Below are 25,484 nucleotides of genomic sequence, written 5' to 3'. Positions count from 1 at the left end.
AACTCTGGCAGGGCTAGCCACCTCCCCCATCCTCTCCACCCCCACTCCCCAGCCTGCCATCTGCCTCTGTCTCTCCTGGAGAGGGGGAGGGGCTGCCCACATTCCTCAGCATGGCTCCTCCTCACATCTGGTGCTTCCCAAGTCCCCTGCCCTTCCCTACCTTGCCCGATGATCACACTGGTCCAAAAAAACAAAAAAGTGCTTTGGAGACAGGCACCTCCCTCCACACATGCAGCCTTCTGTGGGTCCCCAGAACCCTCCCAGGGGTAACCCTCAGTCCTTAGAGGAACTTCCTAAACTTGTTGGCCCCTACTGTGCTGGGACATTCAGGAACAGGATGGAGAGGGCTGACTGGATATCCACCCCGGGTCTGACTGGAGTCTTTTCCCCACAAGGGACTGAGAGGACCCAAGGGGTCCTGGGGGCTAAGCTGGTAAGGGTTCCAAGGAAAAAGGCTGGCTGAGTGAGTCCTGGACCCATCCCGACTCTGGGAAGCCTTCCATGGACAGGCAGCAGGACCCAGCTTGTCCTTGAAGGGCCTATGTGTAAGCACACCTAGAGTCCCCAGAGGAAACAGAGACACTCCCGGATGCAGCCAAGCTCTGCTTGGCCCTGCTGATCCCAGAACCACTCTGAGCATCATGGAGGAGAGGGCAGGGCTTAGAGGAACACACCCGCTCCAAAGGGCATGTCTGCTGCATTCTCTCTCTCTCTCTCTTCTCTCTCTCTCTCTCTCTCTCTCTCTCTCTCTCTCTCTCTCTCTCTCTCTCTCTCTCTCTCTCTCTTTGAAACAGAATCTCCAGGAGAACATACACACATACACCTTTAATCCCAGTGCTCAGGAGGCAGAGGCTGCCTGAGTTCGAGGCCACCCTGGTCTACAGAGTGAGTTCCAGGACATCCAGGGCTACACAGAGAAACCTTGTCTCAAAAAACAAAAACAAACAACAACAAGAAACAGAATCTCACTGTCACCTAGACTAGTCTTGGCCTTGAAACCACTGCATAGCCCAGGCTAGCCTGAACCTTTGATCCTCTTGCCTTAGCCTCCCTGCTCAAGAGTTTGCCATTTTCTCAGCTCCTATATAGACCTGAGACTTGGATCCAAACTGCCTGGAACTTTACCAACCCAACCAACATTGATTGAGTGCCTGGTGTGTACCAGGCTCCTCGCTGTACAACAAGGACAGTGTAGTTCACGACAACTATCTCTCCCTCCCAGAGAGCATCCTGGGTGCTAGCTGCAAATTCAAGGGGACATGAAGTGTGAAAAGAAAGGCCTAACTCAATTGGGGCAAGGTGCTTGAAGGGATGATTGGAGACAGGGTATATGCAAAGGTCCTGTGGTCACAAGAAGAGTAATGGCTAGTTAAGAAGCCAGTGGGAAAGAATGGGTTTGTGGGAGCGGAGGGCAACACATGAATAGACCATAGGAATAGAGAGTGGTCTAACACAGTTTGCAGCAGACTGTCCCCTCTCTGTATGCCACCCCTCTAAGCCACCCCAACCCAGGAGGATTGGAGCCAGGCGCTGACTTGGGGTGAGCTGCTTGTCAGTTGTGACTCACTCAGGTCAGAACCAGTGTGGCTCTGGGGCTAGAGCACACACCAGCGTCACTTATGCAGAACCACACATTTTTTAAAATTTATTTTTATCTCACATGCATTGGTGTTTTCGCCTGCAGGTATGTCTGTGTGAGGGTGTCAGGTCCCTTGGAACTGGAGCTACAGACAGTTGTGAGCTGTCACATGGGTGCTGAGGATTGAATCGGGGTCCTCTAGAAGAGCGGCCAGTGCTCTTAACTGCTGAGGCATCTCCCCAGCCCTACAGAACCACATTTACGGACACCTGCCTATGACCCACGATGCCTCTGTTCCCCGCACCCTCCCCTTCCCCAGAACCCCTCTTCCTCTGGCACCCCTCCCCCTCCCCAAAGCCCCCTCCCTCCCCCCAGCACACAACAGCCGCCAGGCGGGTCCTCTTTCCCCCAGGTCCCCTTTCTCTGCCTCCTCAGCCGAGCAGTTGCTTGAGACTAATTGAATTTTCCGCCTGGAAAGGGTTTGGGGAGTCGAGGGCGGAGCTGGCTGGGAAGACCTTGTTAACAAGGCGGGTGTCCTCCCTCAAGCCCTGCTCCACCCTCCCCTCCCCCCAGCGCCTCTTGTGGAACGGGAGTGGAGTGCTGGGGAGGGGGCCTGGGAAAAAATGGTCCAGCAGTCAGGAGGCGGCAGCCCCACCCCGGGAGAGTCCTAGCAGACCGAGGAGGCTTGGCTGGCAGCCCTCCGCCTTAATTGTCCTGGGATAAGGCTCACTGGGCCTCAGTTTCCCCTCTTGCCCCAAAGAGACTTGGAACCGGGGTGGGTGCTTTGGTAGGAGCCAGACTGGCCTCACAGCCATTGTGGAGGCCACCCTTCCCTGAGGGGGACCGGCCCCATCCCTCAGAGTAGAAGGACTGAATAGCACAAGGCGGGGGCCACATGTGAGAATCTAAATATGCAGAGGTCCTGCGATACTGGGTCAGATTCTTAGCCAGCAGCCCCCCTCTTTTATAGGCCTCAGACCCCTCCACCCTGTCTCGACAATACTCCAGACACTCAGAGGTGACCGACCCAGCCACACGCTAGCTATTCAGAGCCCTTTGACCCCATCGGCCTCCCAGGACCAGGGAGGCCCATGCTGTTCCCTTGGAAGCTGTAAGGGTGCTGGACAAGAGCCTTGGGAGACTACAGTCAAAGCAGAGGATTCCTCTGGCTCCTGGTCCCCGCAGTGCCTCCCACGGGTGTGAGTGAGGGGCCAGGAGCGGGAGGCAGTGAGGCTCTGTGGTGAGGCTGGTATAGTCAGGTCTCATGGAGGAATTGGTGACTGTGGATTCCTGTGCCTAGGAGCTTTGTAGACCCAGGGCTGGCCAAGCCCAAGAGACACTAAGGCCTTGTCGGGGAACAGCTGCAGTCTCCACACATGTGGGAGAGGAACACTGGGTCCTGGGTCAAGCTGCCGAAGGTCCCTGTCTGTGGCTGCTCACAGCCTGCCTCTCTGCCTTCATCCAGTCCGCTGCAGACCTGTCTGGGTCCTGATACAGAGTGAGCCCAGGGGAGGGTGCCGGGCAGGGGCAGGAAATGGCAGGGTGACTGGGCTGACCCGGAGCTCTGAGCTACTATCTACAGTGTTGATCTCTGGGTGGCTGTGGCATAGCCCACTTCTCTTCCTGCTCTGGCCCTCAAGGCAGTCACTTTCCTTCCTGCCACCCTTGAAGGGCGCATGCTGGGACTCCACATGGTCTCAATGGTCTGTATAGCTAAAGGTCATATGGGACACTGAGTCATCCAGTAAGATCAGGACGAGCTTTGGGGACAATGGCAGTCACTGGCCAGCAAGGGTCAGGGAAGGGAATTTCTCTCCACTTACCGTCTGAGATGTCTCACCCTAGCCCCTCTATGCAGTCACCTGCTCTTAACCCCACCCCATCCCCTGAACGCCTGCCTGCCCCTGACCTGGAGGACGCTGGGGCGCAGGCCCTGACCACACCTCAGCACTCCAGGCAGGCAGACGGGAAGGTCTTAGGGACAGCAGGGACATGGCGTGAGTGGACTGGCTCACTCGTAGTGTCCAAAAGGCCATTGGAGCTGGAGTGCCTAGTGGAGCTCGAGGCTGGGCAGGAGGCAGGAAGCCCAGCCATCGCAGATCAAGGCAGAACATCTGCAGAGTGGAGTCTCAGAGGGCTCTGGGCGCCCCGGATGAAGAAGAGAAGGTAGTGGGGAGGGCTGGAGAGACGTGAAGACAGAAGTGACAGGAACAGAGGGACAGAGACGAGGAGCCACAGAAGGAGTCGGACAGCGGGGCATGGATGAGGAGGGGCAGACGGGGTCATAGAAGAAGGTAAAATATATCAGAGTCCTGTCCTCAGGCTAGGGGCCACGGAGTTCAGGGCTGGAGGACTAGGGGCATCTTTGCTCAGAAATGAACCATCCACTGGGGAGGGCTTGCTGGTCCGTTTCTCTTTTGTAGGCTGTGTCTAGAGCCAGGTTGATAGATAGTCCTCCATTAAGATGCCCTGTGGTACCTTGCCAAGGCTCTTCAAGGGCCCTTTCCCACGTCCTCTCTTTGAACCCAAGGCTGGCACCTTCCCTGAGTTCACAATAGTGACAGGCCCTCATACTCACTTGTCCTGAAACAGGCAGGCATTGCACTGTGAGTATTGTCACTGGGTCAGGACAGTACTCACAGGCTTCTGGAGACCCATGTTGGTCACAGGGATGTCAGTCACAGCCTCAGTTCCCCCTCTAAGAGGGCCTTCTCTGAACAGGAAGGAGGAAACCACTGATCCCTAGAGTATGTGTCCATAGTCCAGGAAGGAGCTGTGACCAGAGGAGGAGCGAACTAGGGGATGGGAGGCTTCAGCCTATCCTGTCTTCTCCCACATCCGCCATAATTCTATGATTGTTCCCACTCAGCATCCTGTCTACATGAGTAAAAAGAGAGACAGATAGGCAAAGGATGGACAGAGGGATGGATGGGTGGATGGATGGATGGATGTTTGGATGGATGGATGGATGGATGGATGGATGGATGGATGGACAGACGGACGGACAGATGGATGAATGCATGTTTGGATGGATGATGGATAGATGGATGGATGGATGGATGGATGGATGGATGGATGGATGGATGGCTGCAGTCATGGGTCAGGTGATAGATGGAAGGACACATGGTTGAGTGGGTGGACAGAGTGGGTGGGTGGGATAGAGGAATAGATGGGTAGAGGGATACATGGAAGTGTGCATGGGTGGATGAATGATATGATGGCTAATCTTGGCTGTCAACTTGGTACATCTGGGAAGAAGGACCCTCATTCAAATGCTTGCATCAGATTGGCCCATGAACATGTCTGGCATTTTCTTGATGTAGAAGTTACCGGCCTACTGTGAATGGTACCAATGGTAACAAAGGTCCCTGAGCGTGGCCCTGGGAATAAAAAATCCAGTTATCAGCACTCCTCTTTGGGCTCTGTTTCAGTTTCTCCTTCAAGCTCCTGCCTTGAGTTCCTGCCTTGGTTTCTCTCACTGATGGACTGCAGCCTGAATTCTGCTATAAACTCTTTCCTACCTTTCTTAGGGCTTCTATTGCTGCAAAGAAACACCATGACCAAGGCAACTCTTGTTTTGTTTTGTTTTTCGAGATAGGGTTTCTCTGTGTAGCTTTGGAGTCTGTCCTGGAACTCCCTTTGTAGAGCAGGCTGGCCTCGAACTCACAGAGAGATCTGCCTGCCTCTGCCTCCCAAGTGCTGGGATTAAAGGTGTGCGCCACTACTGCCTGGCTCCCAGGGCAACTCTTATAAGGGAAAAAAATTAATTGGGGCTAGTTTCCAATCCAGAGGTTTAGTCCATTATCATCGTGGTGGGTGGCGCACAGGGAGACATGGTGCTGGAAAAGGAGCTGAGAGTTCTACATCTTGATCCACAGGTGACAAGAAGGAGTTTGTGTCCCACACTGGGTGTACATAGCTTGAGCATAGGAGAGCTCAAAGCACCCACCCACACACACACAGTGACGCACTTCCTCCAGCAAGGCCACACCTATTCCAACAAGGTCACGCCTACTCCACACCTCCTAAGAGTGCCACTCCTTATGGGGGCCATTTTCTTTCAAACCACCACACTACCCAAGCTGCTTTTGGTCATGGTGTTTATCACAACAATAGAACAGATGGATAAATGCAGAAATGGTCAGAAAGATGGATGGATGGATGGATGACCCCTGTCGGTACATTCAGATGAAGCCTGCTGCTGTAGGCTGGGAGATGGCATCCCTGGCTAGATGACTCAGAAGAAGTCAAGACTTAGAAACACCAAACTTCTAAAAAAAAAAAAAAAAAAAAAAAAAACCTCAATTTCTAGGAGTTCGAAACAGTGTGACCCAGAGCATGAACATGAAGTCATTGAGATAGAAACACCTGGATAGGGCTGAAGAGATGGCTCAGAGGTTAAGAACACTGGATGCTTTTCTAAAGGTCCTGAGTTCAATTCCCAGCAACCACGTGGTGGCTCAAAACCATCTACAATGAGATCTGATGCCCTCTTCTGGCCTGCAGGCATACATGCAGGCAGAACACTGTATACATAATAAATAAATAAATCTTTATTTTTTAAAAAAGAAACACCTGGATAGGGATCTGGAAAGGTGGCTCAGTGGTTCAGAGCTTTGGTTGCTCTTGCAGAGGACCAGGGTTCAATTCCCAGTACCCACACAGTGCCTCACAATCATCTATAACTCCAGTTCCAGAGGACCTGATGCTCTCTTCTGGCCTGTGTGCACATCAGGCATGCCTCTGGTACACACACACACACACACACACACACACACACACACACACACGCGCGCGCGCGCGCACACACACACACACACACACACACACACACAAGTAAAACACCTGTGCTCATAACACATAAAGTAAGCAAATAAATAAATCTTTAAAATAATTTTAAAACGAAGAAGTCCGATAAAACTTTCTTCAGGACCACAGAGAACCCAGAAAGCCCTTGTGTGGAAAGCGGTTGGGGTCTCCTAGCAGAAAACAGTCTTCCAACTTCTTCCTGGTGCAGCCACGGTCAGAGGGTGGAGGCTGAACCAGCCACGTGAGGAAGCCAAGTCTTCAGGCTCACCTCTCGACAAACAAGCCCTGAAGACCCCAGGGTCTCCCCGCCCAGCCCCTGCTTCCCGTGGCACAAACACAAGGACACATGTGTGCAAACGCCTTTCTGTGAACACAAACTCTGTGTGGCTGCAGATAACTCTTCACCCAGCCCTGCCTCTAACCTGTGACCTTGGCCATACACTGCCCTTTCCTGGCCTCTGTGTCCTGCTATGGGCTAAGAACATGAGTCCTTCATCGGTCACTCGAGGATGGAGGGGCTGGCCTGTGCGAGGGCTGTGGGGCTGGGTGTGGACCGGGTCCTCCGGAGCCAACTTGGCCCCCGCTCTGGTGTCTGACCCCCACGCTTCCTCCCTGCACCCCCTCTGGGGAGGGACCTTAATTAACATCTTCCTGTTCAGTTTCCAAAAACATATTTGGGAGGATTATTTTGCAAAGGAAATGTTTTTGAAAGAATCTCGAGGCCCGTTGTTCCAACCCAGGGCAGTGGGGGCAGCGGTCAGAGCAGGGACATGGAGCGGGGCTTAGCGGGGGACCCTGGTGGTCAGGTGAACGGACCTAAGAGGCTCTATCCCTCAGCCCCCTCTCAGAGCTGCATCCACGTCCCAAGAGGACAGGGTCCTGGGTGACAGTCAAAGGATCAGGAAAAGACAGAGGAGGAAGGGGGAAATGGGGGTACGCCCTTCGCAAGCCACCACGGCAAGCCCCAGGTGCGTCTCAGGCCCTGTGTCTGGATCCCTTACCCCACTTCTCCTGGGCAAACGCCTCCACAGACTCCCAACCTGGTCTAGTCTTCCTCCTTACTCTCCTGAACCTCCAAAGTGACCCTGGGATCTGTGTTCAACCCACTTTGACTGTCCTCTGACCATGAAGACAGGCATTCTCCAGCACCTTGGGGACTTGTTCTGTATGGAGCCTGTGTCTGTCTGTTCAGAGGCTCGGACACCTTAAGTTCATGTTTGAACTTGGTCCATGGAAGACCTTTGTCCACTGCTTAGGTTATATGCATATCCCAATCCTTCCCTCCTTCCTTCCTTCCTTCCTTCCTTCCTTCCTTCCTTCCTTCCTTCCTTCCTTCCTTCCCTTCCCTTCCCTTCCCTTCCCTTCCCTTCCCTTCCCTTCCCTCCCTCCCTCCCTCTCCTTCCTCCCTCCCTCCCTCTCCTTCCTCCCTCCCTCCCTCCCCTTCCTCCCTCCCCCCCTCCCCCTCTCCCCCTTTCCCTCCCTCCCTCTCCTTCCTTCTTTTCTTTCTCTCTTTAAAACAAACCAGATTCGTTTTATTTTTATTTGTATGTGTGTCCATGTGTGGCGTGGGCATGTGCACTCGCAGATGCAGAAGAGGGCGTCAGATTCCTTGAAGCTGGAGTTACGGGTGGTTGTGAGCCGCCTGACGTGGGTGCTGGGCACCGGACTTGGGTCCTCTGCGAGAGCAACAGGAGCTGAGAACCACCGAGCCGTCTCTCCAGCCCGCCTGTCTTCCTTCCTCTCTTTCCATGGGGTCTCAGGTATGTGGTTTTAAGGATGGCGCTGGGGCCTAGAGCACAGGAGACAAGCACTCTGCTAACTGAGCTGCACCCCAGCCCCCAGCCCCCAGCCTCCCATCCTTCCTTCCTTCCCTTGTTCCTCTTAATTATTTCTCCCAAGGGCTGGAATCACAGACCTGAGCTGACTACTTCTCCGCAACCTTTCTTCTTTTTCTTTTCTTTTTTCTTTCTTTTCTTTTCTTTCTTTTCTCTTTCTTTCTTTCCTTCCTTCCTCCCTCCCTCCCTTCTTTTTTTTAGTGTAGCCCAGGCTACCCTCAAGGAAGGCTGAACTGATCCCATCTACTCCACCTCCCAAATACTGAGATTATAAGCCCGTACCCCCACACTTGGTTTGCGGGGTGCTGGGGAGTGAACTCGGGGCCTGGTGCACACTCAGCAAGCACTCTACCCACTGAGGCACATCTCCAGGCTCCTGTGTTCTTCCTATCCTGAGAATCAACTGCACAGTGACGTTCCCTCTGCCACAGACCCACAGACTTGTATTAAATAAGTAATAAAAATTTTTGTCTGAATTTGCAAATGTTACTGGACTGGACATTGTTATATATTAATGGAGTTTTTTTTTTATCCGATCTGTCAAATGTTAATGGACTAGACATCATTAATGTAATTTTTGGCTGTATATATTGTATATACTTATTGGATAGTTTTTCTTGTATTAGTTATAAGCTTTTTTTAATCTTAGACAAAAAAGAGAGGAAATGTGGTGGTATTGTGTTCCCCAAAATATTGTGTACCTTAATAAACTTATGTGGGAAGCACCAGCCATTATCACTTTATGTTATCCTTCTCTCTGATGGAAATGACTGTCTCCCTTAGGGGGGCTCAGGAGACCCCATGGGCCCTGCCCTGACACTGACCCATGAAGACAGCAGACCATCTCTCAGCTGTGACCGCTCAGTGCTAGCCCCGCCCCCCTATGAACATATGTAGCTTTCCGTTCACACTTAGCTTATGCCCCAACCTGTCACCTGCCGCTCCTTCCTGTCCATTGTGAACCCTCCACTAGATTGCAGTCCACAGGTGTGTTCCATAAACTCTGTTGAATGATTGAATGATGACTTGGAAGGTCTCCTAAAAAAAAAAATCCTTTAGTTCAAAAGAGCACCCCTCAGGTACTGGGGACATAGCTTGGTGGAGTTTGCCCAGCATGCAGGAAGCCCTGAATTTGATCCCAGAACCTCATAAAGAAGGTGTAGTGGCCAGTGTCTATGATTCCAACACTTGGGAGGTAGAGACAGGAGGGTCAGAAGTTCAAGGTCATCCTCAGCTATGTGGTGAGTGCCAGGCTAGCCTTGGCTACATGAGACCCTGTCTCAACAACTACAAGAAACATCCATCAGATCCTACTTCCTAGATACCCATGCTCCTCGGTGCCAGCTTCATCCTACGCCTCAGCTTCCACCCTGTCTTGACTTCCTAGTTACAAGCCAGCCTCAGCTCTCCACTGGCCTCTGGCCCCCTCATGCTGGAGAAATTCCACAGCTTCATCCAGGGCTGGCCACTCAGAGGACATTTCTCAATCCCCTCGGGGACCCGAGGCAGGGGTGGGACAGCGGGTCAGAGTCTGCAGCCAGCTGGGGAAAGTGCTGGGCAAGTGTGAAGGACACAGGACAAAGGGGCTGTACTCACTGTGGAGGTCCTCTGCCATTTCCCCTAAGCCTCAGTTTCCCCTTTGAGAAAAGAGTTTGCTGGGGCTGCCCAGCCTGGGACGGGCACTCGCTGATCTCTTCTAGTCTCTTGCATTTTTGCCTGACTTTGCTCAAGTGTTCTACCTATCTCTGTCAATATTGCTTTTCTTCTCTCACCTCCCACTTTCTTAAGATTGAACATAAGGACTCATGCAGACAGGCAGGCACTCTTCCACAGCGCTCCATCCCTGGCCCTTTGTTTATTCTTGAGGTTAAGACCGAGTCTCACCAGGCTGGCATTGAATTCATGATCCTCTTGCTTCAGCCTTGCTTAGAGCTGGGGTGAGAAGCTGCGGACACCAGGCCCTACCATGTCTACTTTTTCCATCCGTTGCCTTCTCTTTGTCTCCCCTCTCGTCCCCATTTCCAGCTCTCCCCGCCTCTTCAGTGTTCCATGGGGGCTCAAGCTCCGCCCCATCCCACAGATGTCCTGGAACTGGTGTGAGGTTATTTCGGGAGTTGGTGGCTCCCCTGGGTCTTTCCCAAGCGCCTTGGCGGGATGAGGCACTTTGGAAGCCAGTGGGCTCTGCGCTGCCTGAGCAGGCAGCCTGTGCTGCCGGAGGCTGAGGGGAGTGTGGTCCAGGCGCACAGCAGACTTCCTGGTGACAGAGACTCTGGCCGAGGCCAGAGCCTGTCCCTAAGGATTCCAGGGAAGGGCTCATTCCCAGCCGTGGGTGCAACATAGAATTTATTTCCTTTCTCTTTATCTCTTTGTCATATTTTATTTTTTGAGACAGGATCTCATGTAACCTAGGCTGGCTTCCAACTTGCTATGCAGCCAAGGATGACCTTGAATTTCACATCTTCCTGGGACGGCTGAGCGCCAATCATGCCCAATTTGTGCCGTTTCGGGGATGGGACTCAGGGCTTCATGCTTGCTAGGTAAGCAGTCTACCAACCAAGCGACACCCCAACCCCGCTTTTTTTGTTTGGTTGTTTTAAATACGACTGTGTAACCTAGATAGGCGTGGAACTCAAAGTCTGCCCTGCCTCTGCCTCCTGACTTCAGGGACTACAGATTTGAGCCATCACAACTGTCACGTAATTTTTTTCTGATGTTTAAAAAATAAAAATAATAAAGAAGGTCTGTGGCGTGCTAGGGAGACAGCTCTGTGGGTAAAGCGCAAGCGTGAGGACCTGGGTTCTGTGCAAGCGTGAGGACCTGGGTTCAAGTCCCCAGTACTCATGTAAAAACCCAGCATGGCACACCTATAACCTCAGAGCTGGGAGTGGGGGTGGGCAGATCCCTGGAGCTCACCAGCTAACCATTTTAGCCAATTGGTGAGTCTCAAGTTCCGTGAGAGATCCTGCCTCAAAAACAAGATAAAACAAAAGCACTCGTAAGGTGGAGGGTGACAGAGGAAGCCATCTGACATGGGCAGTCTCAGACATTTATGGATACACACACATACATGCATGTAGCACATACACATGAACACACACTTAAATTTTTTTTTTTTTTTTTTTTTTTTGGTTTTTTCGAGACAGGGTTTCTCTGTGTAGCTTTGCGCCTTTCCTGGAGCTCACTTGGTAGCCCAGGCTGGCCTTGAACTCACAAAGATCCGCCTGCCTCTGCCTCCCGAGTGCTGGGATTAAAGGCGTGCGCCACCACCGCCCGGCATAAAATTTTTAAAATATTTTTTATTTTATTTTACATGCTTAAGTGTTTTGACTGTGTACCATGTGCATGCAGTACCTGCAGAGACCAGAAGAGGGCATTGGATTCCCTGGAGCTGGAGTCACAGATGGTTTGTGAGCTGCCGTTGGGGTGCTGGGAACTGGACCAGAGTCCTCTGGCAGAGCAGCCAGTGCTCTAAACTGCTGAGCCATCGCTCCAGCTTCCTCCCCCGACATTTTTCTAAGTGCACAAGATAAATTTTAATTATATACTTCATCTAATCCAGTATATCAAAACTTATCATTTAAACATGTAATCAATATAAAAATCATTACTGGGATAATTACCGGAAGATAGTAACTGCACAAATCGGTGGGTGTGACTGGGACATTTCCGTTCATGCATGTGTCATGGGTTGATCTCACCTACCCTCCCTTTCCTACCCACTTCCTACGCTCTCCCCAGCTCTTACCATCCTCAATGCCCCCCTTCTTTATGCTTCTTGGTCTTTTTGGTTTTTGAGGTTTCCATGTTTGAAAGAAAACATGTAGCACTCGTCTTTCTTAATTTTTTTTTTTTTAATTTTGCTTTGTTTTTGAGACAAGGTTTCGTGTAACTGAGGCTCGCCTTGAACTTCTGATTCTTAGGTGCTGTAATAAGTCAGGCATGGTGATACATGACTGTGGTCTCAGTACTCCTGAGGCTGAGGCAGGAGGATCTCAGAGAATTCAAGGCTAGAATGAGATCAAACATGTCTCAAAAAAGGGAGGAGAGGGCTGGCCGTGTGGCACAGCAGGTAGAGCACTTTCCCAGCATGCATGAAGTCCTGGGTTCTATTCTATAACCCTGGCTGACACTCAGGAGGTGGAGGAAGGATCAGTAGAGCAAGGTCATCCTCAGCTACATTAGTGAGTTCGAGGGCAGCCTTGGCTGCGTACAGCTCTGTCTCCAAAGGAAGAAAGGAAGAGATTATTAACAGGAACTTGCATGCCATTTGTCCTGATTTCAGAATCTAGTATGTGTTATACACTCACATCTCCACGGGACATTCCAGATGCTTGAAGGATGCATTCTATCAGTCTCTCCCTCTGCAATACAAACCGCACAGACAGTTGGTCCTGCTTTCTCAATGTCTATCCATGCACGATGCAGTCAGTGCTCCACAATGCCCACTGCAGGGCTGTGTGTGTGTGTGTGTGTGTGTGTGTGTGTGTGTGTGTGTGTGTGTGTGGCAAGTGCATGTGTGTAACCTTTGCACTCAATAATTTGAATATCCATTATACACATTTAAGAAAAAAAGCTGGGCTTGGCTGTGACCACCTGTAACTCTGGTGCTGTGGGGGAATGGCAACTGGAGCGTCACTGGGGCTTGGGGCCACCATCCTAGCACCTCCAGGGTCAGTTAGAGACAAGTGACAGAGCAGGACACCAGACGTCCTCCTCTGCCCTAAGCGCGCGCGTGCGCGTGCACACACACACACAAATTAAAAATAAATCTTTAAAATAAAACAATACTCCTGTCTGGTGACCCGTGTCCTCCGTCCCTCCCTGGTTCTGGGCCAGTCCTCAGAATTCCCGCACCTATATCTTTAGCATAGCTGGAAAGGGATCCCCAGACACTCGGCTGTCTGATTGTATTTACAGCTCTTCCTTCCTCCGGTCCTGTCCCCAGGTCTGTTTATAGCCCTGGCAGCCTGCGTTGTCCCCGGAGCCCAGCATGCATCTGGAGAAAATATCTAGCTCCCTCCAGGTCAGATGTTAGTGAGCAGGCATGCCCTGCCTGCCCAGCTGGCCCTAACCTGCCTGCTTGTGTTGTATCTGTGTCCCGGGCAACTCTCTGTATGCCATACCTGGACGGTTGACCTCAAAGATGGCTGCACGTTGGGCTCAGTTTGCATTGAATGAGTTAGTTTTCACAGCCCAGCCTCTTGTGCTTTAGATGGTTGGGAGGGAATCCCTCCTCCATTCCCTCTTCTGCTGTGTGCCATAACTGACTTGGGTATCTTCCTTTGACTTGGCTCCTTACTGCCCCCTGGAGGCTGTGCACAGCAACAGCCTGCACACCGTCCAGCAGGGGTCTGTTTCTCCATCCATAAAGGGATCACATCAGGGCTGTGAACAGATGTGAACACTCTTTGATGATTGTAAAGTTAATGGATTATTGGTGAGCTTGGCCCAGACACTGACGGGTGTAGCCAAGAAAAGGGATTCCTCTTCATTCTGCCCTCACCAGGGCACATGCTGGTCTCACTGTGGGAAACTCTCACATGACAATATAGCCCACTCTCCTCCAGTCGATTATGATGCCACCTCCTTCAGGAAGTGTCCTAATGGCTCACATCTAAGCCAGATATCTCTTCCTCTCCTCCCTTCTTTTTATTTATTTTTCTTTTTCTCTTGTGATAGGGTCTCTTTATGTGATCCTGGATGTTCTGGAACCCCTATGTACACCAGGCTGGTCTCAAACTCATAGAGATCCACCTGCCTCTGACTCCCTAGTGCTGAGATTAAAGGCCCCACCACATGTGGCTTTTTCTTTTCCTTATACCCTCCTCCTCTTGTTCTTCTTGTTCTCTTTTCTGAGAAAGGGTGCCGCTCTGTAGCCCAGGCTGGCCTCCAACTTTGGATCCTTCTGCCTCAGCCTCCTGTGTGCTGAGATTCTAGTCCTGGGCCGCCACACCCAGATTATTGTTGGTTTGGGCACAGCCCCCCCCCACCTTCTAACTCCTGTTCATTCTACAGCACCCAACCTCAGTGTCTCCTCCTCCTGGAAGCCAACCCTGATGGACTCCCATCCCGCCAGTAGCTGTGCTCTCGGGATGGTCCAGCACTGTGTTAGGGTGGGACTCAGGCACACTGGTGGCTTCAAGCCCTGGCTCAGTGATGGCCTAGCTGTGGCTCTACGCTCTCACACCTGCTCCAGACTATAAATTTCAGGACCAACCCCACAGGCTGTCAGCTACAGAAATGCACGTAAACTGCCCAGAAGGTACCTGGCAGAGAGCAACCCTGGGCTATGCATAATGACCCTTTCTTAACAACTGCCTGGTCGTAGTGGCACAGATCTATAACCGCAGCACTGAGGAGGCTAGAACAGAAGGATAGAAACTTGGAGGCCAGCCTGGGCTACATAGGGGCATTCTTTTCATTTATTTTTATTTTATGTGCATTGGTGTTTTGCCCGCATGTATGTCTGTATGAGGTAGTCAGATCCCCTGGAACTGTTCTTACAGACAGTTGTGAGCTGCCATGTGGGTGCTGGGAATTGAACCTGGGACCTCTGGAAGAGCAGCCAGTGCTCTTAACCCCTGAGCCATCTCTCTAGCTCCCCATAGGGGCATTCTTAAGAACAAATGGACAGAAGAAAAAACAAAGTATGATGAAAAGAGAAGGAGAAAAAGGAGGAAGAAGAGGAAGAGGAGGAGGAAGAAGAGGAGGAAGAGGAGGAGGAGGAAGAGCAAAAGGGGAGGAAGAAGGAGTGAGGAGGAGAAGGAGAGGAGGAGCAGAGGGGGACAGGTGGCACTATGCACTAGGCAGGGACTGGCCAAGGTGGCCTCCTATCCCTATCCTGGTGAGCTCCTCCCGGAAGCTGGGTGGAGACCTGCTCCTGTTTCAGAACCTTCAAAGTCAACAGCTCCAGGCAAACCTGCACATCCAGGAGAGGGTGGAGGCAGGAGGAGGCTGGTACTTAAGTATCAGGTCTGTTAGGTATTCTCAGCTCTGAACCACCGCACCTGGCACCCGGCCCCACTGGACAGCATGTCACAGAAGAGCATTGCCCACCACACCGTCTGGCCTCACAAGACCAACCAAGCCAGGGCAGAGGCAGCCAGAGAAGGATCTGGGCTGCCTGGCGTTGTGTGAGGACAAGGTGCGTCTCTGGTCTCCTCTCCATCTGTTCTGTCCCCAGGGCTGTAACTGCTTGGGTTATCAGGAGTTGTCACAGCCTCCTGCCCCAACCCTCCCGGACCCAAGTTCCAGCCACTCAGAGGGATCCAAGAACAGACCTGCATGATACCGTGGGGAGGAGCCCAGATGTGGGCGCACAGCTGACCTCCTAGAATGGCCTGGGGTCCCCAGGTTTTCCAGAGCTGTAGACTGGACATGGGCAGCTGCCAGCTTTCCTGCAGCACAAACCCCATAAGCCCGAAGAAGGGAGGTGGAGGCTCACAAAGAAATGAGACCACTGGAAGCAAGCACTTTGGCCTCCCTGCCCCGGGCAGCAACACCTGGGCCTCCTGTCCAGCAGATCTGCCCCCCCCCCATGCCCAGGTCTCCCCCAGGCCCTCGCTAGGGCCTCCAGGCAGCCAGAGCCCGAGAACAAGGTGCTTGCACCGGTGTTCTTCTCATTTCAGAGAAGATGGAGGGAGGGTGGCTGATCCAGTTCCCCTGTCCACTGTGCAGTTTGTCTGCCTTTGTCTGCCTTCCGTCACCACGCAGACAGGCAAGCGGGTGAGGCCAGCACGGCAAGCCCAGTGGGAAGCCGAGAAGCCCAGAGGCTCCTGACTTCAGTCGCCAGAGAGTCAGAGAACATGTTCCACACTCCCAGCTGTGGGCTTTTCCCCAGCCATGAGCCTTGGGCACTGACCAGTAGTCTCAACACCCCCTCACAGGGGACAGGAAAACAGGGAGCCCATGAAACTGGCCAGCTACCTCCTATGAGGCCCTGTGGCCCAGGGGTTTTGGGTGTGTGGGGTTTTTTTAAAATAATTTATTTATTTTTATTTTATATGCATTGGAGTTTTTGCCTTCATGTGTGTCTGTGAGAGTGTCAGATCCTCTGGAACTGGAATCACAGACGTTGTGAGCTGTCATGTGGTTGCTGGGAACTGAACCCAGGTCCTATGGAAGAGCAGTCAGTGCTCTTAACCACTAAGCCATCTCTCCAGCCCCCAAGTATGTTTTCTGAGAGTCTCTCACTGGGACTTGTCGATTTGGGCATCCTGGCTGGCTAGAGAACTCCAGAATCTGCTTGTCTCTCTCTCTCTGGTGTTGAGATTCCAAGCACAGGCCACTCACTGTGTTCTGCATTTGCCTGGCTGCTGGGCATCAAACTCAGGTCCTCACACTTGTACAGAGAGCAAACACTTTACTGACTGTACTAAATTGTACTGACTGTACCAAAAAGGGGTTTCACCGTGTTCCTCTGGGGAGGTGAGTGTGTGGGGTCTGCATCCACAGCAGCGGGACAGGTAAGGTTGGAGAGTGTGGAGAAGTAGACCGGGCAAGCCCAGCACGTTCCCCCCATGGAGCCTCTGCTGCCTTTGGCTGCCCCCTGCAGGAAGAGCCAACCCTGCCCCTTCCCTGATGCAGAGAAATACTAGGTCACTTCACCAGTGAGGCGTTTCTGTGTCCTGCCTGACCTTGGTATCCATCAGTCCCTGCCAGAGAGTGTCCATGCAGCGGCACCTGGGAAGAGGCAAAGCAGGCCAGAGGCTAAGCCCTGCCAGGGCCTGGAGAGGGGAACGGTGGTGGAAAAATCCCTGGGGACAGGAGGGAAGGGACAGAGATCATCAACCCCTCATCTGCAGGCAGCAGTTCCAAGGCTCTGGGCCCCCAGCCTAACTACACTCTGGCCCAACTTCCCTCCTTGGAGAGTCCCAGAGGCCCCCACAGCCGCCCCCACAGACTTGGGCTTCTCTCCTCTGTCCTTGAGGTGGCCTCGGGGGCCTCAGCAGACCCCTCTTATTGGCTCAGCCTAAGAGGCAGCCGGCCAGGAGGCACATGGGGGTGTGGGAAAGGACCTCCCCATCTGTAGACTGGGGACTGGAATGTGCTGAGCAGAGCCCAGCCTAATCCTCCATTCATCCCCTGGAGGCCACTGAGCCACTGTACGGGGCAGCCCCGAGGGTGGGGGGACAGGAGGAGGAACACACTCCCAGCATGGTGGACAGTGGATGGATGGTCAGACAGACCCCCATAAGGCCAGCCAGGGTTGCATGTGAGGGCTTGCCTCCCTCACCCTTTGAGACAGATGGGCCAGTTTGGGGCTCTGGTACATGGGGTGGGGCTTGGTCATACCCTTCCTACAAAGATGGGAGGCGTGTCCCCAGATGTGTGTGAGACCCTGAGAAGTCACAGTGGCAGAGCCAGGCAGACCCGAGGAAGCTTGTTGAGAGGACTGACCGGTGACCCTGCCGAGAATGAACCCAGGGAAAGAGATCTGCTCCTAAGCCATGTGCCCAGCCCCCTCTCCAGCAGGGGTAGCCTGAGTGGAGAGAGAGGTCCATGTGGCCCAGACAAGGCCCTGGAGGTGGGGCTCCTGTGCCCCGCCCCAGCAGGCTCCGCTATATCCCCAGCTGCCTCGCCCTCCCTGTGGCTGAGGGCAATGGCGTTGCAGGTGGGTAAGACTGCTGCCATGGGCGCTTTCATATGCTGGAGAAGGAAGAGTGGGGGCATCTAGCGGGTCATCTACGCCCCACTGTAGAGCCGAGGGACATCGACGTCTTCTCTTCAGACCCCAAACAGAGGGGCTACAGGGGTCAGGTTTCCGGATCCCCCCACCCAGAGCGGCAACGAGGTGGAGGCCTTGGGCTGGGTGGGAGTGAGTCTCCCTGAGGAAACGGTACACTTGGGGGGGGGAGGTAGGAGGCTGCAGCCCTATGGGGCTCTATCCCCTGTATTTTCCCTTCAGTTTGAAGCCTTCTGTGCAGGGGGCCTGGCCCCGGGCTGGAGCCTGACAGTCCAGGGACATGCAGATGCTGGAGAGGACAAGTAAGAGCCTCCTTCCCTTCCCGGGTCCGAGGTCGGAACCCTGCAGCCACACTCCTGACCCTGAGCACACCCCTCGCCCACAGGTTTGAGATCAACTTCTTAACTGATGCGGGAGACATCGCTTTCCACGTCAAGCCCCGGTTCTCCAGTGCCACGGTGGTGGGCAATGCCTTCCAGGGGGGACGCTGGGGACAGGAGGAGGTGTCCAGTGTGTTCCCGCTGACCCTGGGAGAGCCCTTTGAGGTGATGGGGCTTGTGGGAGGAAGCAGATGAGGAGATGGGTACCCAAGGCCAATGGAGAAGGGGACTACAGTGGATATTTACATGGGTTGGTGCAATGGCCTCCCTGCTGGGCCTGGGTGGCCTCCCTTTCCTCAGTTTCCCTACTTGTTCACTGGGATGCTTCTCTCTCTGGCTGCCAGTCTCCCTGTCTTTGAGAAAAGAGGGGTCCCCAGCTGGGAACTCAGGGTTAGGTAGGCCATATTGTGCTTTGCCAAGTAGCTGGGATCACCCCTGCTCTCCCTCCCGCACAGATGGAGGTGAGTGCGGACGCAGAACACTTCCACATTTACGCCCAGGAACACAAGGTGCTCCAGTTCCCACACCGTCACCGACCCCTGGCCACCATTACCAGAGTGCGGGTGCTCAGCGACCATCGGCTGGCACAGGTGGAGCTAGCCAAGCGGAGCCTGAGCTGGGGGTAATGCGCCCACCCTGCCCTCCCATGCACCTCATCAGGGACCTCCTACTCGTCTGCACCCTGGATGGCCATAGCATGCTGCCCACTCTTGGCCTTGCATATCTGTCCCCCACTCTCACCCCCCCCCCCCGTAGTCCACATCTGGTCAGAGCGAGTGGAGTTAAGATCGTAACCTTGCATTCTTGCAGGGATGGGGGCTACTGAGTGGACCCCAGCCTCCAAGAGCCAGCCTTGGTCATCTTTGTCTCCTCTGCCACCTGGAGCCATACCCCGTGGCTGCAGGGGAGCTGGGGCTCGGTGTGAACCCCCAGCTTTACCTTCAATAAAATATGAGCAGGTTACAGTATTGGCTGCTGTGGAGGTGGGGACGCGGTGGAGGTGGGGACGCGGTGGAGGTGGGGACGCTGTGGAGGTGGGGACGCGGTGGAGGTGGGGTCGCTGTGGAGGTGGGGACGCGGTGTGGGGCAGTGATAGCCACAGATGTGCTTGCTAGGGCAATGGCCTTCTGGAGACCAATGTCGCCCTGGAGTCTGGGGTTGGACTTCAAAGGACACTCTGTCATGGGGTGGAACATGGCCACCAGGGTGGAAAGGAGACTCTGGATGGGGTCTTGAACCCAGGTTGGGAGAGCTGGCATAGGGCTCTGTCTGGCCCAGCCTAAGACACCACTTCAGAGGCCCCAGGCTTCCTGGAAGCTTCCTCCTCCTCCTGCTTCCCGTTGGAGTCCTTCCTGTTTCCGCTCGTCCCACCTGGAAGGGAGCCGGGCTCCTGTCCCTGTAGCCCTCTGTGCGTGTGTGACAGCCAGGCATGGGGCAGCGGAGTGGCGGAGGGAAGGAGGACCCCGAGGGCCATAGACAGGAACCAGCCTGCAGCCTCCCAGCTCTGCACCTTCCATAAATCCTCCTTCCAGGCTACCCTGGAGGAAAGCCCCCTCCTGCCTGAGGAGGGCCAGGAGCTCCCAGGGACAGGCAAGGGGACTGCAGGGGCTCACTATGACAGGAGTCCCCGTAGCTTCCACAATGTGCATTAATGTTAAGATGCAGAATGACATTGGTCTCCACTCATCTCTTATCTGTCTACCCAATTATTATCTGTCTACCCAATTATCGATTATACATATAGTTATACGTATGTTTATACATCCATCCATCCATGAGTGTGTGGCACACGTGTAGGTGCACACACCTGAGTGTGTGTATGAAGAGGCCAGATCGGGACTGGTGTCTACCTCTACCAGTTCTGCCTTATTGCTCTGAGAAAGGGTCTCTCACTGAACTGGAAGCTTGCTGTTTGGCTAGGCTGCCTGGCCTGCGAGCTTTGGAGGTCCATCCATCTCTGTCCTGCAGTGCTAGGGTTACAGGTATGTACAGCCAAGGCCAGCTTTTTACGTTGATGCTGGGATTTGAACTCAGGTCTTCACGCTTGCAGAGCAAGTGCTCTTAACCACTGATTCACTCCCAGCCCTTTATCTTTCTTTGTTCTTTCTAAGTGTCTGTCAGTCTGCCTGCCTGTCTGTCAGCCACCTATCCATCTGTTATCTCTCTAAGTATCATCTATCCTTTGTAAATCTTATCAGCGATCTATAATTTATCATCTGTCTTTCTATCATATATTTGTCACCTATTACTTATCACTATATCTATTGTCTATATCTGTCATCTTCCTATCTACATTCTACTTTTTTGGGAGTGTGAGGGAGGTGTTTCCAGCCAGAGTTCCCCTGCGTAGAACAGGCTGGTCTCAAACTCAGAGATCTGTCTGCCTCCGCGTCCCAAGTGAGTGCTGGGATTAAGGGCGTGTGTCACCACTGCCCACAATCTATAGTCTATTCTATGCTTGTCTATTGACCTGTCGATCTATCTGTCTGTCTATATACCTACCTACCCGTCTGTCTACACTTCCTTTCCACCTGGGAACACGCTGAGCCCAGCTCTGCCCCAGGACCTAATCACAGCGCCTGAAGACGCTGGGTGGGAATGTGACCTTTCCAGGAGAGCTCATGTCAAGAGAGCAGTCGGTCAGTGCTGACCCAGGCAGGCAGCAGGGAGTGAAGCCCTGGACTTTGGGATGGTAGCCCAGGTTGAGCATGAGCCCTGCTTCACTCCACAGGAAACCCTGGACCTCCGTCAGAGTAAGGTGGCAGAGCCCAAGACCCGCAGGGTGCCGGTGCCGAGAAGCTTGAACAGTGCTGAGGCGGCAGCTGCACTGAAGTACCCTCTAGGGCTTATATTGGGGAAACTGAGGCTGGAAGCAGGAAGCCAGCAGAAGCCAGGGAGGCACCTGGGTCCACAGCTGGGCAGGCTTTGGCGAGCTGCGCCTGGCGCCGACCCCCAGGTGGGACAATGGCGGCCCAGACTCCAGCTGCGCAGCTTCCTGTCTCCGCTCACTTCCCTAGCCCGCGTCCTGGCCCAGCTGGCCTGGGGCCCCTTCCTGCCCCCTCTTAGGAGTTCTGGTCTTTGTGTCAGTCACAAGGGGCTGGGGGCTGTCCACATTGTGTCTTTCTGGGGCAGACTTTGGTAGAGTGTGCAAAGGGCGGAAGAGGCTAGCTCCTAAGGGGCCAGGTACGAGAGAGAGCCCCTCGGGCTGCCTGGATGCTGGGGATCGGTGCCCCAAGGCGGGTGTGCCTGCTTGCAGTCCCAGGCCCTCACCTCAAGACCTGAGCTGGTTGCTTGCTCAGTGTCCCTGAGCCTCAGTTTCCCCACAGTGTAAAGCGCTGTCTCTTCATCAGCATTACACAGTGCAAGAGCGGGAAAAGCCCAGAAGGTGCCAGGCTTGTATCTGACTGGGGACAGCCTGGCCACAGGTCCACAGGGTCCCCAAAGACTCAGTAACAGATCCGAAGGTTCCTCAGAAGTGAGTGGGCTAGCAAAGAAATCCAGACCCGATACACATACCTGTGTGCGCACTCACACACATCTTTGCTCAATGAACCTGCGTGAGTACACTCATCTGTGGGAGAACGCCCATATGCACATGCACTTGCCATGTGTACATACACAAACACGTCCATGCACACATGCCTATGCACACGCATGCACACTCTTCTCTTTGCCTCCACCTGGCTCTCAGTTAAGGGCAGTTGTGCATGGAAGATTATGTGAGGGTAAATCCTGCTACAAGGGAGAGAGGCCCCTGAGTCTCTCCATCTTTGGAATGGAGTGCAGGGAGCTGGGGTCCCAGAGCACCCTGCCCTTGCTATCACATCCACTATGGTCCCCACTGTCCTCAGTGCACAGCACTGCAGCAAGGTCAGCTGAGTAACTTGTCTGCTTGGCTGGGATGACACCTCCTCCAGGAAGCCTTCCCTGGATTCCATCCAGTTCCCACAGCCTAGGTTTTCTCTAAGCTCCACTCTCATCTATGGGTTAGAGACCAGGGCCAACCCCAGCTGCAGCCCAACCCCACTGAACTCTGGGAATGTTTGTTGAATGGAAAAGTGAATAAACTAAAGACTTTCCTGGAGGAAATCATTAAGCCTTGAACAAGCTAGAGTCCTCTCCTGTCCAGGGGCCACAGGACTCTAGAAGCATCTATTGTGAATGCATACACACACACACACACACACACACACACACACACACACACACACGCAATGTGGGGAGGTACTCAGTGCCTTCCCCCTGCGGCTCTGCGGCTCTGGCCTCCTCTCTTTCCAGGACGGCACTTCTTTTCCACCCAGAAGACACTGAGCCCAGCTGTGCCCCAGGACCTTTGCACCAGCTATTTTCTGCACTTGCCTTTGTATCTTTCCGCCTGGCCGGCTTTCCAGCATCATCTCAGCCTTTCAGAGGCTCAGGATAGAGCATTAGAGCATTCTGTCGTCTCGTCCCTGCCCGTGAGTGAGTCCCTGGACAGCCAGGGCTACACAGAGAAACTCTGTCTCGAAACACCCCAAACAAAAAACCAAGAAAGATGCTTCTCCAACACTAGGACAGAGCCAAACTGCATTCCTGAGCCCTGGGGGCCCCCCACAGAAGCCAGGACAGACAAGACAGACAGACAGACAGGACAGACGATCTGGTGAGAACCTCCAGTTTCTCATTTATTTGCTTGTTTGGAGACAAGTCTCATTCCATAGCCCAAGCTGGCCTTGAACTCACAGCCATCCTCCTGCCTCTGTTTCTTGAATTGTGAGATGAATTGGCTCAGTTTCTTTTTTAAAACATGATGCTGAGTACTGGAGAGATGGCTCAGCGGTTAAGAGCACTAGCTGTTCTTGCAGAGGACCTGAGTTCAATTCCCAACAACTACATGGTGGCTCACAATGATCATCTGTAATGAGATCTGATGCCCTCTTCTGGCTTGCAGGCAGAACACTGTATACATAATAAATAAATCTTTAAAAAACAAAACCAAACCAAAACAAAAATCCATGATGCTGAGCTGGGTAGTGGTGGCGCACACCTTTAATCCCAGTATTCAGGAGGCAGAGGCAGGTGGCCCTCTGGGAGTTTGAGGCCAGCCAGAGGTTAGGACAGCTGCACCCTTTTGGGCCTGAGGTCCCCAGAGCCCCCCAGGCCAGGGCCTAGAGTTCCTGTTTCAGGCTCTGTAGTAGCTGGACCTCTGCTTACAGCCACATGTGGAGCCTGGGTTAAGCCTTCATTTTAATCGGACCACATAGGCACTGTGGGAATGTGACGGAGGACCACAGTGCAGCCCCCAGCATGGCGTTCTCTGCCTAGGGTGACGGAAGACCAGAGCTCTGGCCCAGGTCAATGCCATGCGGCGGCCTTCCTAACCTTTCCTCTCTGGTTGCCTTGGATTCCAGCGTGGCAGGTGTATAGGGACTGGGGAAGGTATATCAGTCAAACATGTAGCACCGGGGAGATGCCTCAGCAGCTAAGGTATTGCCGCCAAACCTAAAGACCTGAGTTCGATCTCAGGGTCCCACATGGTAGAAGGAGAGAACCAGTCCTCACAGATTGTCTCCTGACCTCCATACACATATCATGGAACAAGTCCCTCAGACACATAAATAAGTAAAATTTAATATTAATGCTGAGTGTAGTGGTGCATGCCTTTGGGAGGCAGAAGAGGCAGGCGGATCTCTATGAGTTTGAGGTCAGCCTGGTCTATGTAGTGAGTTTTAGAACAGCCAGAGCTACATAGTGAGACCCTGTAAAAAAAAAGAAAAGAAAAGAAAAAAGATTAACATAAAGGAAGTTGGTTGCCAAAGAAAGACTGGAGATCCTTTCCCACCTTACCTTCATCTAACAGAACATGCATGAGAAGAGCCCACTGTAGATGTAAAATAATAAAAATGGCAGATGCAGTGTGGACATCCTATCAATGTACCTGGGGACCCAGGATTTTCAGGGCTTTTCGCTCAGCTCAGTAGCCCATTCTCATTCTCAGGGTATTTCTCTCTCTCTCTCTCTCTCTCTCTCTCTCTCTCTCTCTCTCTCTCTCTCTCTCTCTCTCTCTCCTCATCTCCTCATTTTTTTTTTTTTTGAGACAGAGTCTCACTATGTAGCCCTGGCTGTCCTGGAACTCACTCTGTAGCCCAGGCTGGCCTCAAGCTCACAGAGATCCTCCTGCCTCTGCCTCCTGAGTGCTGGGATTAAAGGAATGTGCCACCACATCTGGCTTCTTTTCTCAATAAACTCTTTATTTCTAACTATTGTCCTTGGTGCAGTTTATTGTCCTTGGTCACAGGAATCTGGACAGATCTCGTTCCCTTCTATTTATCTACCTATTTAGTAGTGAGGTGAGGAGGACGCAGTGCGTGCCTGGAGGTCAGAGGACAATTGGCAGGAGCGGTCCTTTCCCTCCACCTTGTGGATGCCAGGGATGGATCTCTCAGGCCATTAAGTTTGGCTGCAAGCACCTTTACCTGCTGAGCCATCTCACCAGCTCAAGAGCCCAGGTATTTCAACAGGTGCCCCTTGAGCATTCATCCCCAGCTCTGGCCTGTGCTTGTTACAGCAGGACTGATCGATAAATAGGGAACGAAACCACCTCGAAGCAACAAGAGCCTTAGGGGACAAGACGCCACCCAAACGGACATGATCTGTGATGGGAGGCTGCACCCTGGAGTGGAAATGATCACCCCCAGAGAACCACTGTGGCTCCTAGAGGTTCTCAACACGTGGGTCACCGACCCCTTCAACAACCCTCTTTCTCCAAAAAATACTTACATTACAATTCACAACAGTAGCAAAATTACGGTTATGACGTAGCAACAAAAATAATTGTGTGGTCGGGGGTCACCACAACGTGAGGAGCTGTATTAAAGGGTTGCAGCATTAGGAAGGTTGAGAACCACTGCCCCAGAGCAGTGAGGACTTCTTTAGCCCTCATTTTGCAGAGCCTGGGCCAAGACGATGACCAACCAGACTTGACCTTGCCCCGGGCTGCTTAGATATGCATACCTCACCCCTGGCCCCGCCCTGTTCAAGTGCCTTGAAGATGGACCCAGAGTCACTGGACCATTTGTCTGCTCCTCTCCCCAACTCACGGATTATATCTCGGAGCTGTTAGTTATTGTCAGCTTGATACAAACAGAAGAGGGACCTTCTGCTGAGGAATTGCCTCCATCTGATCGGCCTGTTGGACATATCTCTGGATCGTTTTC

General features: G+C 53.1%; 1 protein-coding gene and 1 long non-coding RNA gene across 2 annotated transcripts; one reads left to right on the top strand and one right to left on the bottom strand.

Annotated features, from left to right (window-relative positions):
- Positions 1 to 8,162: 8,162 nt before the first annotated feature.
- On the bottom strand, positions 8,163 to 10,250 carry LOC121825484 (uncharacterized). The gene is made up of 3 exons (XR_006067801.2): positions 10,108 to 10,250; positions 9,152 to 9,261; positions 8,163 to 8,177 (listed from the first exon to the last, which is right to left on the bottom strand). It is a non-coding gene; the product is annotated as an uncharacterized LOC121825484 (long non-coding RNA).
- A 7,024-nt stretch (positions 10,251 to 17,274) lies between these two features.
- Positions 17,275 to 19,242, top strand: Grifin (galectin-related inter-fiber protein). The gene is made up of 5 exons (XM_016009007.3): positions 17,275 to 17,836; positions 18,131 to 18,210; positions 18,294 to 18,453; positions 18,744 to 18,910; positions 19,099 to 19,242. Exons 1-5 carry the CDS (start codon positions 17,471 to 17,473, stop codon positions 19,112 to 19,114), a joined length of 789 nt encoding a protein of 262 aa, XP_015864493.2. The 5' UTR covers positions 17,275 to 17,470; the 3' UTR covers positions 19,115 to 19,242.
- Positions 19,243 to 25,484: the final 6,242 nt, after the last annotated feature.

The sequence above is a fragment of the Peromyscus maniculatus genome, chromosome 23, assembly GCF_049852395.1.
Source record: "Peromyscus maniculatus bairdii isolate BWxNUB_F1_BW_parent chromosome 23, HU_Pman_BW_mat_3.1, whole genome shotgun sequence".
NCBI lineage: Eukaryota > Metazoa > Chordata > Mammalia > Rodentia > Cricetidae > Peromyscus > Peromyscus maniculatus.
Note: the sequence above shows the minus strand (reverse complement) of the source record. Positions and strands in the feature narration are given on the sequence as shown.